The sequence below is a fragment of the Vipera ursinii genome (assembly GCF_947247035.1).
Source record: "Vipera ursinii genome assembly, chromosome: 1".
In the NCBI taxonomy this organism is placed as follows: Eukaryota; Metazoa; Chordata; class Lepidosauria; order Squamata; family Viperidae; genus Vipera; species Vipera ursinii.
Genome location: NC_139512.1, coordinates 97066932 through 97081122, shown reverse-complemented (window position 1 = coordinate 97081122; position 14191 = coordinate 97066932). Strand labels below are relative to the sequence as shown.

Genomic DNA, 14191 nt, shown 5'->3' with positions numbered 1-14191 from the left:
CTCTAAACAGTGGGAGAAGGATGATTCTTTATTTGCTGTTCAGATACGTTTGTGCTTATTATCAGGTGAGCTTCAAGGCCACATGGGTTTCCAATTTCTTATTTGCAGTCCCCAGAATTTTCTCTGAAAGCAGTGGTCAGAAAGTAGCATGACAATTATGATTTTGAAGTAGCATAAACACAAAAATACTGTGGGAACATATTTTTTTATATAACAAAAATCCCTGGGGGGAAATAAAGTCCCAGCCTTAATCATTTCACAGTCCTGTTTTCCTATCTTCATCTCGACAGAATGAAATTACAGAAAGCCATAGTATAGTTTGCTTGTTTGGGGTTTAGCGTGATTCATGAACATAGTGCTTTGAAAACATGGTTTAATGCATGTGAGCATATGCATCCCACAGTTCACTTTCAGGAAGGCAAAATATAGAAAAGGAATAAGAAATAAGTAATCCAAGAAAGGGAAATTCAGATAAATCTAGTTTACATTGATACCATTTTCAATCTTTGCAAATCAACCTAGTTTCCATAATGTCCAAATCCTGTTTTATATACTAATCTTCTCACAGTGCTTGTTTTGATGAAAAAATGTTCAGTCATTGCTTTCCTAGTCTTCCTTTTACTTTCATCTATTCACTTTTCCTTATGGATCTTCATTAATTCTAATTATTATGTGGATCTTCATTAATTTTCTCTATATAACTAAATTACCTCTAACATTTCTATTGTACTGCTCAGTCAAATCTGCATTCAGACCACTTTCATTCAGAGCCCATTTATTTTTGATCCTATCTCTTTCTGGACCATACAGTTTCTTAAGTAACCCATTCCCACGGTGTTTATAATAGTTTCATGTTTTTCCTGACTTATTCAGCTCTCACTTCATGTAACAAAGCAGGCACTCTTATACCAACTATTCACTGATGATGGACATAGTGATAGAATAGAATAGAACAGAGGTGGAAGGGACCGTGGAGGTCTTCTAGTCCAGCCCCTTGCTCAAGCAGGAGAACCTATTCTGTCTCAGACAGGTGAATGTCTAGTCTCTTCTTAAAAATCTCCAGTGATGGAGCGCCCATGATTTTTGAGGGTAAGCTGTTCCACTGGTTGATTGTCCTCACTGTCAGGAATTACATTTTAAATATTTGATAATAACCTGTCTAAATATTTAAAAAACTGAGTAATGTTAATTTGAAGATTATTATTATTATTATTATTATTATTATTATTATTATTATTTATTATTCAAATTAACATTACTCAGTTTTTAAAATATTTAGATAAACAGCAAGTTATTTAAAATTATATCGACAAAAATAATTGTCTTTTTGCAAGACAATGCCATTTTTGGCAAGCTTATATCCTTTCTTAATAAAGATTATGTCTATATTGCTTTACCAGCTACCGTTATGACTGATGTCTGGTAAATTAAAGCATTGGTATGAACTGTGTCAGTAGACATAATTTGCTTCAAAGGATACAAAACTGGTGTTGTTAACTTACCCTTTATTTATAACTCGTGCATTTCTGAAAACATGCTTAAGCATATTCATCAGGAATGCCTCCCTTTACAAGATACTTTTTGTATTTTTATTTGGCATAAACAAAGGCAAATTATTTAAAGTCTTTATTCCCTTTTTGAGAAGTCAAAAGGAATATGTGTTGATAACTGTAATATTATTACTAACATTATTTTAATATTTTACCTTCATTATTTCAGAAGCAAACTTGCCATTTAACTAGTTGTCCAGAATTGAATGCAGCTCTCACTTAATTCTCTAGCCTTTTGTGTTAAGAAGAGTGTGCTTGAATATATATGCAAGCACACAACTCATCTGTTAAAGATATTCATACAATCTTAGATTTTTTTTAGTAAGGGATAAATGTTTAGGTTTTATGTGGGATTGGCATTCTTTAATTAAGCTCTGTTCTTTTTTTTATTTTAGGCTTGTTCATCTTTGCTTCACTGTGTTTCTTTGCTTTGCTTTTCCTTAAATTGTAATTTCGAAGGCAAGATTTCTTCATTTTCCATCTTTTCTCTTTCTTTTCCTCTTTGTGCCTTGTTAAATACTAGATGACAATAGGGAAGGTGTCTCATGGAATAGATGCTGTAGCACAAATCCTTGTTAATCTATACAGGAATGATCACAAGCCATTACCTGCATCTTTGCAATTGGTAAGCCTTAACCCACACATAATTGAGTGCAACTCGTTTTAATGAAGAGTGATTATGTTAATACCATACCTATAACATGTACCCACTACCACGTTGAAATGCAGAATGTAGAGATGGTGCATACTATCACTGATGAGCCTTTATTTGTAGATGCTTTTTAATATTTTTATGCAGTTAATATGCTGAATGATATTCCAATGCAGGGCTTTTGAGCCATATTTATTTGGATTATAAAAATAAAATAAAGGCTGCTATTCAAAATGTAGTGGAGGCAACCCTGTATACTGTATATTTAGAAGATTTTATTAAATAATTCACCTCATTAATTTAGTCTAGCGATTAAGGCAACAGGCTAGAAACCAGGAGACTGTGAATTCTAGTTCTACCTTAGACAGGAAAGCCAGCTGGGTCACTAAGTCAGTCACTCTCTGTCTCGACCCAACCCCTTTTAAAAGGTGGTTGTTAGATAGATAGAAATATTATGTACGTTCAACACCTTGAATTATTTATAAAAATAATAAAGGGAGTGATAAAAAAGATAAATATACATTGGAGTTAGAGTTAATTCAAAAATATTGTTGAACATAAGACATTGTCTTGCAATTAACTCTTTCTCAGATTTGTTGTATTGACTTCCAAAGGATATATACCCTTGCTATGGATATTCAATTGCATGAATATTATTTATATGAAGCTATATAGCTAGCTATTCTGTTGAGCCCATTAGAAACAAAGCCTTGTGGCACATTTACTGAGCTAATTTGAGGAGGTGCTGCATTAGAAATTTTGTATCGTCCTTTTCTCCCCATTCTATTATTTTGGAAAGAAGTGAAAAATATAGACCTTTTTTAAGATAACAGTCATTGTAGATGACACTCCACAAACAAGTGTAAAGAGCTTCAAATATTTGGGTTGCATCATCTCAAGCGATGGGTCTTTGGATAAAGAAATTGACTCCAAGATCAGCAAGGCCATTCAGGCTCTGGCTGAATGCATACCAGAATCATCAAGCAACACAATGTCTGTATCTCCACAAAGCTGAAAGTCTACAGAAGCTATCATTATTCTTTTTTCATATATGGATGTGAATCTTGGACTTGGTATTGACAATTAATCAGTTGGAGAAATTTCACATTTGTGCCCTCAGCTCCAGCCTTGGTATTTGTTGGCAAGACCATGTCTCAAACCTGGAGCTTTTGGATCATGGTGATCCATGAGCATTGACTCCCTAATTTATCAGAGTAGTAGGTGGACAAATTATCAAAATGGATGACCACTGAATGCCTTGTCATTTGTTCTATAGCAAATTGGAGACTGAAAAGAGACCTCGAGGTCATTCATTCCAGCACAACAAAGATGCTGTGAAGGCAACCTTACGTTGCTGTGTTGTTCAAGAGAATTAGAAAATGCAACTGAGGACAGAAACCGCACCCAAAATGAATATTTAAAAAACTTTTACCATACTAACTTACTAAAGCCATCTAACATCATGAACAAGCATCATAAACATTAAACCAGTAAGTAGCTGAAAATGCATAATAGATGGCACCAGCAATTAAAATTTTCTAGCAAATTACTGTGGAGAGGACGTGGGAACATAAAAGTATGTTTTAAGATTTCTCTTCACAGCATATCAAAGAGGCTGATTAGCCTGCTGATAGGAGCTAATTCCAGAGTTTTTGGCTCTTCTACTGCCAAGGTCTTATCTCTAGCTGTAGGTAGCTTCGCATGGGCGTTCACAGCACATATCACGGAAAGCCTGCCCCACCGTTTAGCCATAAGAGCTACTGAATTACTATTCCTTCTATTTGGTAACAGTCTAAACACAGCCCAATAAATACATGGTTTGCTATGACACAATGGGTAGTTCTCGATTTACAACTACAATTGAAAATTTCTGCTGTTAAATGAGGAGTTTTGCCCTATTTCTTGCCACAGATATTAAGTGAAACATTGCCATTGTTAAGTTAGTAACACGGTTGTTAAGTGCATCTGGCTTTGCTTGTCAGAAGATTGCAAAAAAGTCATCACGTGACCCCAGAACACTGAAACCATCATAAATATAAACAATTGCCAGGTGTCCAAATTTTGATCACGGGACCATGGGGATGTTGCAATAGTCATAAGTGTGAAAAATGGTCATAAGCAGGGCTTTTTTTCCTCATAGAATGTTCAGAACTGAGTTCCGGCATCTCTTTTGGATGTAACCTTGTAGGGTAGGCAAGGCGGGTTGTATGACATGTGTGAGTTCCGGCACCTTTTTCTTTTACAAAAAAAGCACTGGTCATAAGTCACTTTTTCCAGTACCCTTCTAATTTTAAATGGTCACTAAACAAATGGTTGTAAGTTGAGGACTACCTGTATACTATTTTAAGTATACAGTATATTGCCAGGATGCAGAATGTGGCTAACAGGCAAGAAAATGCAAAATGGCATAAAACAGTTCTGACTAAAAAAAAAAAATATGTAAGTAACAATATCCTGCTGTTGATTAAACTCTTAGTTTTCCTTTTTAAAGAACTTTTTTGTGGTGAAATTAATGAAACAGTTATACAAACGTTATTCAGATATTACCAATATATTTAAATTTTTTCAACAGGGATCTTTGAAAAGAGAATTTCCTCAGACAGTAGGTGGGAGTGATATCTGCTATTTTTGTAAAAGAAGAGTTTATATCATGGAACGATTAAGCGCGGAAGGCCACTTCTTCCACCGGGAATGCTTCAAATGTGTCATATGTGCAACCACTCTCCGCCTAGCAACATATACCTTTGATGCAGAAGAAGGTAATGCAGATCTAAAATAAACTATTTAAAAATATGTATCAATAAAGGAGAATATTTGTAGCTCAGGGTTGAAATGAAGGGTCCTTGATGCTCTCTGAGGTTGGTTGTTTTCTTGCAGACATTTCAATACTTAAATTATGTAACATCATCAGTGTTCGTCGCATTGATAGTAGGACGATATAATTGGATAGTAGGATTAGCACTGATGGTGCCGTCTAGTTTAGGTAATGAAACATCTTCAAGTAAACAACCAAGCTCAGAGAGCATCAAGGACCCCTCAGAAATATTTGGGTATTGATGCAAGTACAATGTACACTACCCATATTTTGATTGTATGTGTCTACTGTTCATAGATAAGATTAAACTAAATGGTAAAGGGTGGGCTATATGAAACCAAACAACATTATCAACAGCAAAAATACCACATGTGGGATTTTAGCCTCTTTGCCAAGGCTTTAGTATCCTAAGGTAAGACCATTCAAGTTGGTAGAATAAGAAAATAAATGTTCCTCATGTAAAGGACTTTTATTTAATGAAAGCACTGCTTTCCAAAAGGTTTTAGACAAAAGTCACTTAAAGTAACTTAAATTTGAAGGTTTACCCTCTTTACATTCCCCCATTCCATCTGTCAGGTCTACATGGGGGAAGAGACAAAACCTAAAGGCATTCCTTTTATTTTTCAGGTAATTTTTACTGCAAGCTTCATTTTGCACAATGTAAAACAAAGAATATGCAGAGAAAGAAGAGAGCGGAAATAAAGGTATATGTATATATATATAAATATATTTCTACCAGAGTATGACAGAGTAGCAAGATTATAAAGAGACAAATTCCAGCTCATTCGAAGCGGTACATAAAAGGGAAACGGTTCTCATCAAGTTACTCTAGCAGAGACTCCTTTGCACTTGAACTGCATGGGAGTGATCACTGGATATCCAAAATGTTGTCTCTCTTAGCAGAATTGGACTGATACATTCAGAGACATTTTCGCTCGTTCTGTGGGCTACTCTAGTTTTAAAACATTTATATCAAAGTATGTATTTGTGCCACATGCAGAAGAGGAGGAGCTGAAACATGTAAGAATTGCAAATGATTGTTCTTTGGACTTCAAAGCACCAATGAGATTTTTGATGGTTCATTATTTTAACAAGCCCAACTACATTATTTTCCTAGCCTAGTCATATCAAATACATTCTAATGTCTTTTCAGTTTTGACCGGAAAACATGATGCATATGATAAGCAAGAAAATAACCTTAATTGCATGTTTTCCTTCCCTGGGCTGCCATTTTTTCTAGTTATCAAAATGAGAAAGCATTAAATATCCTTTGCATTCTCATTTTCTCTTTCTTGCAGCCTCTCCAAGGCTTTTTATTAGTTTTTTGAAAGGACACACTAGGGGGAAAAAAAATAAGACATGACCTTTATGTCTACCTTGATCCTGAAAATTGATACGTGTTTATAACCTGAAGTCAATGGAAAATATTCCCTTGTTTGTTTTGGAGTTAGTTGACCATCAGGGTGACCCTCTTTCTAAGTTGAAGCACTGATACAAAGTAAATTGTATTTTGGAGATTACCCAAAACTCATTGCAAAGAAATATTTTGCAGTCTAGAGCAGGGGTGTCAAACTCAATTTCATTGAGGGCCGCATCAGCATTGCGGTTGCCCTCAGGGGGCCGGGTGGGTATGGTCTGGGTGGGCGTGGCCTACTGGGTGGGCGTGGCTAGAGTGTGTATATGGCCTACTGGGTGGGCATGGCCAGCTCTACATCATTGCATCAAGGGGGCCTATGGGGGCCTGGGCAGGAGTGGGACAGATCTGAGGGTCTCTGGCAGGAGGAGGGTCTCTGGGCCAGAGCCAAGGCAGTGGGGGCTGTTCCCTCAATGTTTCCAGGATGGCTTTGGGGGCCACATGAAACCACTTCGCGGGCCAGATCTGGCCCCCGGGCCTTGTGTTTGACATGTCTGGTCTAGAGAGTCTCTGAATTGTGGCAAGGTACAATTGTAGACAATAAATAAATAATGTTTAATATTTGAAATATTGAAGTTGAGCATCCTGTTAACCTATTTCTGTTTAAAGGAGGAAGCAGGATTTCAGAGGCATCAAGAACCCATGTGTCAAGAAACTAGCTCAGAAAGTGCTTTTGCTACTAGTAGCAGCTCAGAAGACCAGTCGTCAGGTATCCTGGCTTCATTCTTTGGGAAAACTCTATGCTGGCCTCTTAAGGTGACCAGGGATCTGCTTGATCTTCCAAGACGCCTCTCTAACTGGATGCATGGTTTCCTGCACGCAACCAGACTTCATTTCAGGGACAATGCATACAACTATATCTACTTGTATGAACTCCTAAGCTTTAGCATGCCATTCCTTTTTGTGCTTCAGGAGTTACTTGGCCATTTTTATGGGGAAGTGGAGTTGTCCTATGAGGATACGCTTGAATTGGTGAAGAATTTTTTCAAGCTTTAAAATTCTTCTGAATCTTGGTTGTGCCTTTCAGATTTCCAAAACAAACAGCTTTTGGGTTTTGCACAAATATAAATATTTCAGTTCAGTGGGTGCTTTAAATGAGCCCAAAGCTCCATGGTGCAATTGTAAAATCATTCTTTTTTTTTTATTGGATCATGAATATTAGTGTCCGAATTCATTTCCCAACCATGGAGACGCAATGAAGGATAATTTTATAGATTTTTTTAAAAAAAATGTATGGATCTATTTCTAGTTAAAAAAACAGATATTCCTTTATGTTTACATTTTTATATTCTTATTTTAATGACTGTGAAAGGAGAAACTTTCATACATAGGGCAATAGCAAATTTTTACTATGTGGGGTTTTTTTTGAAAACTGAAGGTGGCACATACTTTTTCTACCTTTTGCTTTATCTATGGGGCTACTGTCTGCATCATTTTTTAAAAAAAATCAAAGGTATACTTAGCCCATAATAATTCTATTGACATCTGTTTGATAAACCTTTTGTGAATTCTGGGCATTTTCTATAATATTTATGAGCGAATTCAAAGAGTAAATATTAGACATGAATTAATTAAAGTAAACCAAAGTACAGCAATAGCCTATATTTATTTTTTCTCAAATCAAGGGGCAATTTTGTTAATTTATATTAGAGATGACCTTGAGCTGATATGGAAGGTAAGACGTATCTATGTTAGAATACTTTTTCAATCTTTTGAAAGTTGAAAGGATCAGAATAATATAAAAATGGAATAATCTGAGAGAAAGAGGGACTGACTTCATAGAGTCTCATAGAAATTAGGTTATGGCTGACAATTATAATATATTAACTTGATATAAAAGCCACATTTGACTGAAAGAGAAAAAGTATAGGGCCTTAAATTTATTTTGCCATATAGAAATTTTACACAGGAGATATCTGTGGATAAATTTGAGATAATTAATAGGATCCTTTTAGTTGGCGGTCTTTTTGGCCTACTTTATTGTTGAAGAATACATACTTGTTCTTGGGAAATAGCTGTAAAAAACAAAATCCCACTATTAGAGGCTTGCACATTCTGTAAAAGGTTCAGATGATCACAGCTGTTGACTCCTGACTTTTGGCTGAGAGAAAAATAGCTCTCCTGGAATATATGACTGGTTCTCTATACCCTTCCTGTGGCTATTCAATTACATTAATATTATTTGTATAATGGAATGTTAACTTGTCATTAAACAGGATAAATACAACTTCATAAAACCCATCACTAAAGATTTAATTTAAAGCTAGCCTGTTAAAGGATTAACTGGTACATTGGAACCATTCTTAAATATACATGCTGTTCTGTTTTAACCTTTATTCTAATGAATTCTTACTTGGAAAATTGCCCTATTTATTTCATTGGAATGGAGAGATGTAGTATTAAGCACATTACATGACAGTAATCTTTAATTAAATGAACAATGATGAAAAGAGGCTTTTCACATTATTATTATTATTAAAAGAAAATTTATTTTTGCTCTGTTAAAGATTTGCTTACATGTAAGAATATGTGGTGGTCCTACCATGAGTTCTCAAATGCTGTGATATTGTGAACCCACTGAAACAGTAAAGGAATAAAACCAAATGAGTTCTTCCTTGCTATAACAGTAATTGTGCCATCAGGTGAACAGAAAGCCAGAACCCATTGAGAACTCAATTATGTTGCTAGCTTGTCTAGGCACAATGTTGCTTTTAGGTTCCCAAGAAGCATGCCCAGATGTGCATCATCTGACAGATGAGATGTCTGCACCATGGAGCAGGGGACTAGATCTAGGGAAGAACAGGGTGGAAAGGGAAGCTGAATTATCAGAAGCCAGTATGGACTGTGGAAATACAGTTACTGCTGTATCAATAAACAAGGCTTCTTTTAACAATGGAGAGACTTGATTCTCCATCCCCTATCCCAGGGGTAGGCAACCTTGGCTCAACTCCCAGAATTCCTGAGCCAGTCATGCTGGCTCAGGAATTCTGGGAGTTGAAGTCCATGAGTCATAAAAGAGCCAAGGTTGTCTACCCCTGCCCTATCCCTTGGACCTGGGACCTGAATTCCTTTCCCCCCGATTGCCATACATTTCTTGGTATTCTTCTAGAAGAGAGCAGTCTACCATGTAGACTTCTGGTCACATCTCTTCTGCAGTGATGAGTCCAGCAGAGGTAGGGAAGCTGTAAAGCGTGTTTCCTACTCTCACGTGACTAGTCCTTTGCGACTACTATGGCCACTCATCTTGCCATCCAATTGTACTGCCTATGGTTGGGCCACTGACTTGCCCAGGCAGAGGATCTGACAACCCGTTCAGGTTGGTCTTTGATTACAAATTTGACAAACCAGCAACAAACCATCCCTGAATTTCCTTTCCCCCGATTGCCATGCTTTTCTTGGTATTCTTCTAGAAGAAAGCAGCCTACCATATAGACTTGTAAAGGCAGGAGGGAAGCAGCAGCCTACGGAGGCACCCCATGGTTCCAGGCTGCTCTCCTGCAAAACCAGCTTCTGGGACTTTCCCACTCTAATATCTTCATCTCGCCCACCATGGCTTTGAGCCTGGCTCTGGGCAATCCTGCCAGTTTCCTCCTAGCTAGTACAGTCATGGCTCCCCACTCCTTACCCCCACTCTGGCTACCTGAGCATGATCTTCCAGCCTTGCCTTTCTGTTTGACCTTCCTCTGCTCCCCAGCCAGGTTTTCCCAGCTGTCTATTATTTCTCAACTAAACTTTTCCATAGTTATTTCAAGGACTCCCTGGCACATAGTTTCTGCTCATGCAACAGTTTCCAGTTTTCCTTCCCGCCTTACGGCTTTTTCAGAGTTTCCAATTCTCACTTAAGCTGTAAGGGAAGGGAAATTTGATCTAGCAGCATCTTGTGCTGGCTGATGGATACAACTCTCCAGTCCATATCATAAGCTGAACCTGAAAAATGACGGCTCTCTGCTTGTGACCAACTTACTATATCTATATCTGCCGCCATTCTTGCAATTCAGCTATTGCATATCTCAAACTCAGGGAATGAAGCATCAGAGTGGCCAATGTACACCCAAAATCTACGAATGATTTTAGGGCAACTTCAGGGTGAAGAAATAACAGAACACAAATATGTTTTGCACTGCTTGCTTCCCTGTATCTTACATTTTTTAAAAAATGCAAGGTACATTTAAACTTTACTAAATTATGTTCATATTTTATTTGCCTGTAGTTTGATTTTTTAGTTGCACAATCATTAGTTAATAATTACAACTTCAGCTGATTTGTGTATCAAAAATTTACCACAAATGAAACTCGTCAAGCACTTCTGCTATTATCTAATAGTTTGAATGCAATGCACAGAAAAGGAAATGGTCCATTTACACTGTTTGAAGCCACTGATAATCATTATACAGTACAATTTTGTCTATCCAGTTGTTTATCTCACTCTAAGGGGGAATATTTCTGAACCATTTTCCAAGGCGTGTTGGATCACTGTAAAAAGGCCAGAAATTTCTTTCGAATTCTGGCCAGTCACATGCACACAAATAACCATGTTCTATTTGGTTACTTTGTTACTTATCATTTGCACATTCAATGAAGGTTTCTTTGGAAAGCTTTAGAGGGGTCTTTGGGGTTAAAAAAAGAAGATGTGACCAACATATTGTACATGTAAGTCCAAATTCAGTCTCAAATAAATGCAGAATCATTTATTTTGGCTTAGTCATATTTGAAGTTGATTGTTTGAAGTCAGTTGCTATTTCAAAGAGTCTTTGATAACTACTATTATTTGATACTTGAAATTTAATAAATGCAGTTATGTAATATTTTTGGTTGATGAGAAAGAAGAGTTACTGTTCATTTGTTCTACCTTACAGTATCGGTGCAATGTATCTAGTGCTATGTAATCAAAGATTTGCAGTTAGCTTGTTCTGACTACTTTCTTTTTCCAATATTTTACGTTGTCTTTAGTTCATTTCAACATTCCAGTGCTACAGCCCCTCACTGGCTGAACAATTTCTGGTGTAAGATTATTATTCTCTATGCTTCTTTTTCTCCGTGTTGCAATGAATCCCTAATACTCCCTACTAGTGTTTAAACGTACTAGTGTGTGTGTGTGTGTGTGTGTGTGTGTGTGTGTGTTCTAAATACACAATAAGAATCTGCATGATTACTTTCCCTGCTTTGTAACTGACAGCCAAGTGCTTCTTTCCAAGTGCTCCTTCTCTGCCTTGTAGCTCTTATCTTTCTGCATGCATTCCAAACTTTTAAAAAAGAAATTATTTAAATTAAATCATAAGGCATTTCTATGGGTTGTTTATTCCTTCTTTGCATCTCCTTAAACTTTAGCTCTTGGTCTAATAAATATTAGGAAAAATTGATTAGGGGAATGGCCTTTTAGTTTTACAAATCACTTTAATAATAACTATATAGAAATCATTCTTAAAACGTGAATCCCTGATGGTTTCTAACATTCATTTGGTACAATACAAAGATTTAAGTAAAGTCTGGAAACTGAAAGATGCAGCTTTCATTCCTTAAGGAATTTTAATGCATTTATCTCAAATGCAGATTCATATTGCTGTGATATCAGCATAATACATATATTTTATGAGCTTCTGCTTACAAATATAAAGGCCTAGAGTAGGGGTTCCCAACCCCTGGTCCGTGGACCACTACCGGGCCACGGCATGCCAGCAACCGATCTGCACAAACAAAGCCCCATCCGCAGGATGCCGGCAGCACACAAAACCACGCCCCCTCCGGTCTGCAGAAAACCTCTCTCCACAGAACCGGTCCCTTGTGTCCAAAAGGTTGGGGATCTCTGGCCTAGAGGACAGAACAGCCCTCTTCCCATGTATCCCTCTCCCAATTCTGTTTCATCATCATTTTTTCCCTAAGAATTGAGAAAGCTATTATGAAACATATCTTAAGCGCTCAAGTGCTTAAAGTGATATATTACTTTACTTTTTCCAAAATGGTCTCTCAGAACTCTGAAATAGAAAGACATTCTATGAGGAATCATTACCATTCCTATCCTGAGGAGAAAGTATTCACAAGAGAAAGATGCTTGTTTTCCCTCTAGGAGACAAGGCTATTTTCATAAAAAAAGGAAGAATTCTCTCTTTTCCTAGTGGGTTTTCTTGTTTACAGTTGGCTTTTTTCTATCCTGCCAGCCTTATTAAGTCTGAAAGGATAGAACAGACCTGGATAATACCAGGTTTATTTATTGGTAGAGTTGAAAGTAGAAATAAGGATTTCTCTGCTTGTTCAGGAGGAGAATAATTCTAAATATTCTGGAATTGGAAGGAATTAGTCTGATTTTGTAATTCACAAAAGTAATGGATAATACAAAGAAGCTAGGGAAAAAAGTACTGCAGATGATTTAGTTGATACTTTCTGAATAGAGAATCCCAAACTCAGTCATATACTATTAAAATTCTTACTCATCCAACTATGTTTCTTGTTCCTATTTCCAAAGTAACAAACTGATTTTAGTCTCTCAAGTATGCTAAACAAAATCCATTTTTTCTTGGCTTTAGAAATTTATACCACTCTTCCTACTTACTTTGATGCTGAAGTACAATATTCAGCTTGGAGTTTGTTTAAAATGTTCAATTTTGCTGGTTTTTAATGGTCAGTATCTATTTAATGTTTTGTAACAAATACCCAAAGCTTAGCACATGCAGAACCCATAAACTCCCAAAGGAAAGATTAGGAAAGGGTGCAGGTGTCCTAACAGAATGGTATCTTTTTTACTTGATTAACAAAAATTCTCTGCATGTTTGAGGTACAGGGGACATCTGAATGAAATTTTTCTCTCTACTTTACTTATTTCTATTGCAGATCTACTCATCTCTTTAACAGTACCAGTGGGGATTCTCTTCCTCTACTCCTTGTCACTTAAAGTGTTTCTGGAACTTAATTAAGCATTTTTGTTAAGAGTGTTCATTTTTTAAAAAATGTATATAAAAATTTCACATGGAAATTTGTATTTTGCACAGATTTAATGTTTAACTTTCTAAATTGGCTGTTAAGAAATAAATTTAGTTCTCCTAAATACTGTTGCATCTTTTCTTCCTTTTTAACAAACTGCGTTGAATACACACACAGTTTCACCAGTGGTGGGATTCAAATATGTGAACAACCATTTCTCTGTGTGGATGCTGGTTCTGAAAGTCCATTCTGTGCCTGAGCAACAAAGAATTAGCTACCGGTTCTGCCGAAGTGGTGCGAACTGGCTGAATCCCACCACTGAGTTTCACCTTTGCTGCTTTTCTGGTTTTGGTACAATGCTTCTTAAGCACTCCGTATGGGCTTTCCTATGTTCCTGAAAGACATTTTAAATGTTGCCAAATGACTGCAAAATATGTGCTATAAAATTTTGCAACCACTAGATGGCAGCAAGAGGCCACTGAATCCTGCCATCTGGTGGGTGCCCTGATATTTTCAGACCTCATTGCTATATGAGTAGTAACATTTTACAATGTTGTGCTCAATCCTATATATGGCACTTCCTTCCTATCTGGAAATGGAAGCCTTTAGTGCTAATGTAGAATATATTCTGACAAATGATTAGTTTTTGCAGATTCTCATCTGAATTTTGAGAAATTGTGGCTTTGGTAACATTTTTATCTCTTCACTTTCAGTAAATGATTTTTTTCCCCTTTATTCAAAGTAAATATTTTTTTAAAAAAAAGTAATGAAAGCTTCAGACTGCCATTTTTAGCTATGAGAGAATTTGATTAACTTTAATTGCAGCTATTTGTGCTAATAAAGTT

The 14191-nt window shown here is 36.5% G+C and overlaps 1 protein-coding gene across 4 annotated transcripts in view; it reads left to right on the top strand.

Annotated features, from left to right (window-relative positions):
* Positions 1-13470, top strand: part of LOC310636211 (F-actin-monooxygenase MICAL2-like) — an 87400-nt gene extending 73930 nt beyond the window's left edge. For 2 of the 4 annotated variants that reach the window (XR_014491638.1, XR_014491639.1), the window contains 5 exons: positions 2074-2175; positions 4775-4961; positions 5645-5721; positions 7041-11434; positions 13257-13470. Coding sequence is in view for 1 of the 4 variants with exons in the window: in XM_083355825.1 (XP_083211951.1) it covers positions 2074-2175; positions 4775-4961; positions 5645-5721; positions 7041-7140; positions 11382-11422 (507 nt within the window). In the remaining 3 variants the exon portion in view is untranslated. The remainder of the gene's footprint in view (positions 1-2073; positions 2176-4774; positions 4962-5644; positions 5722-7040; positions 11435-13256) is intronic. The other 2 variants (XM_083355825.1, XR_014491637.1) reach the window with 2 other exon arrangements.
* The last annotated feature ends 721 nt before the right edge of the window (positions 13471-14191 follow it).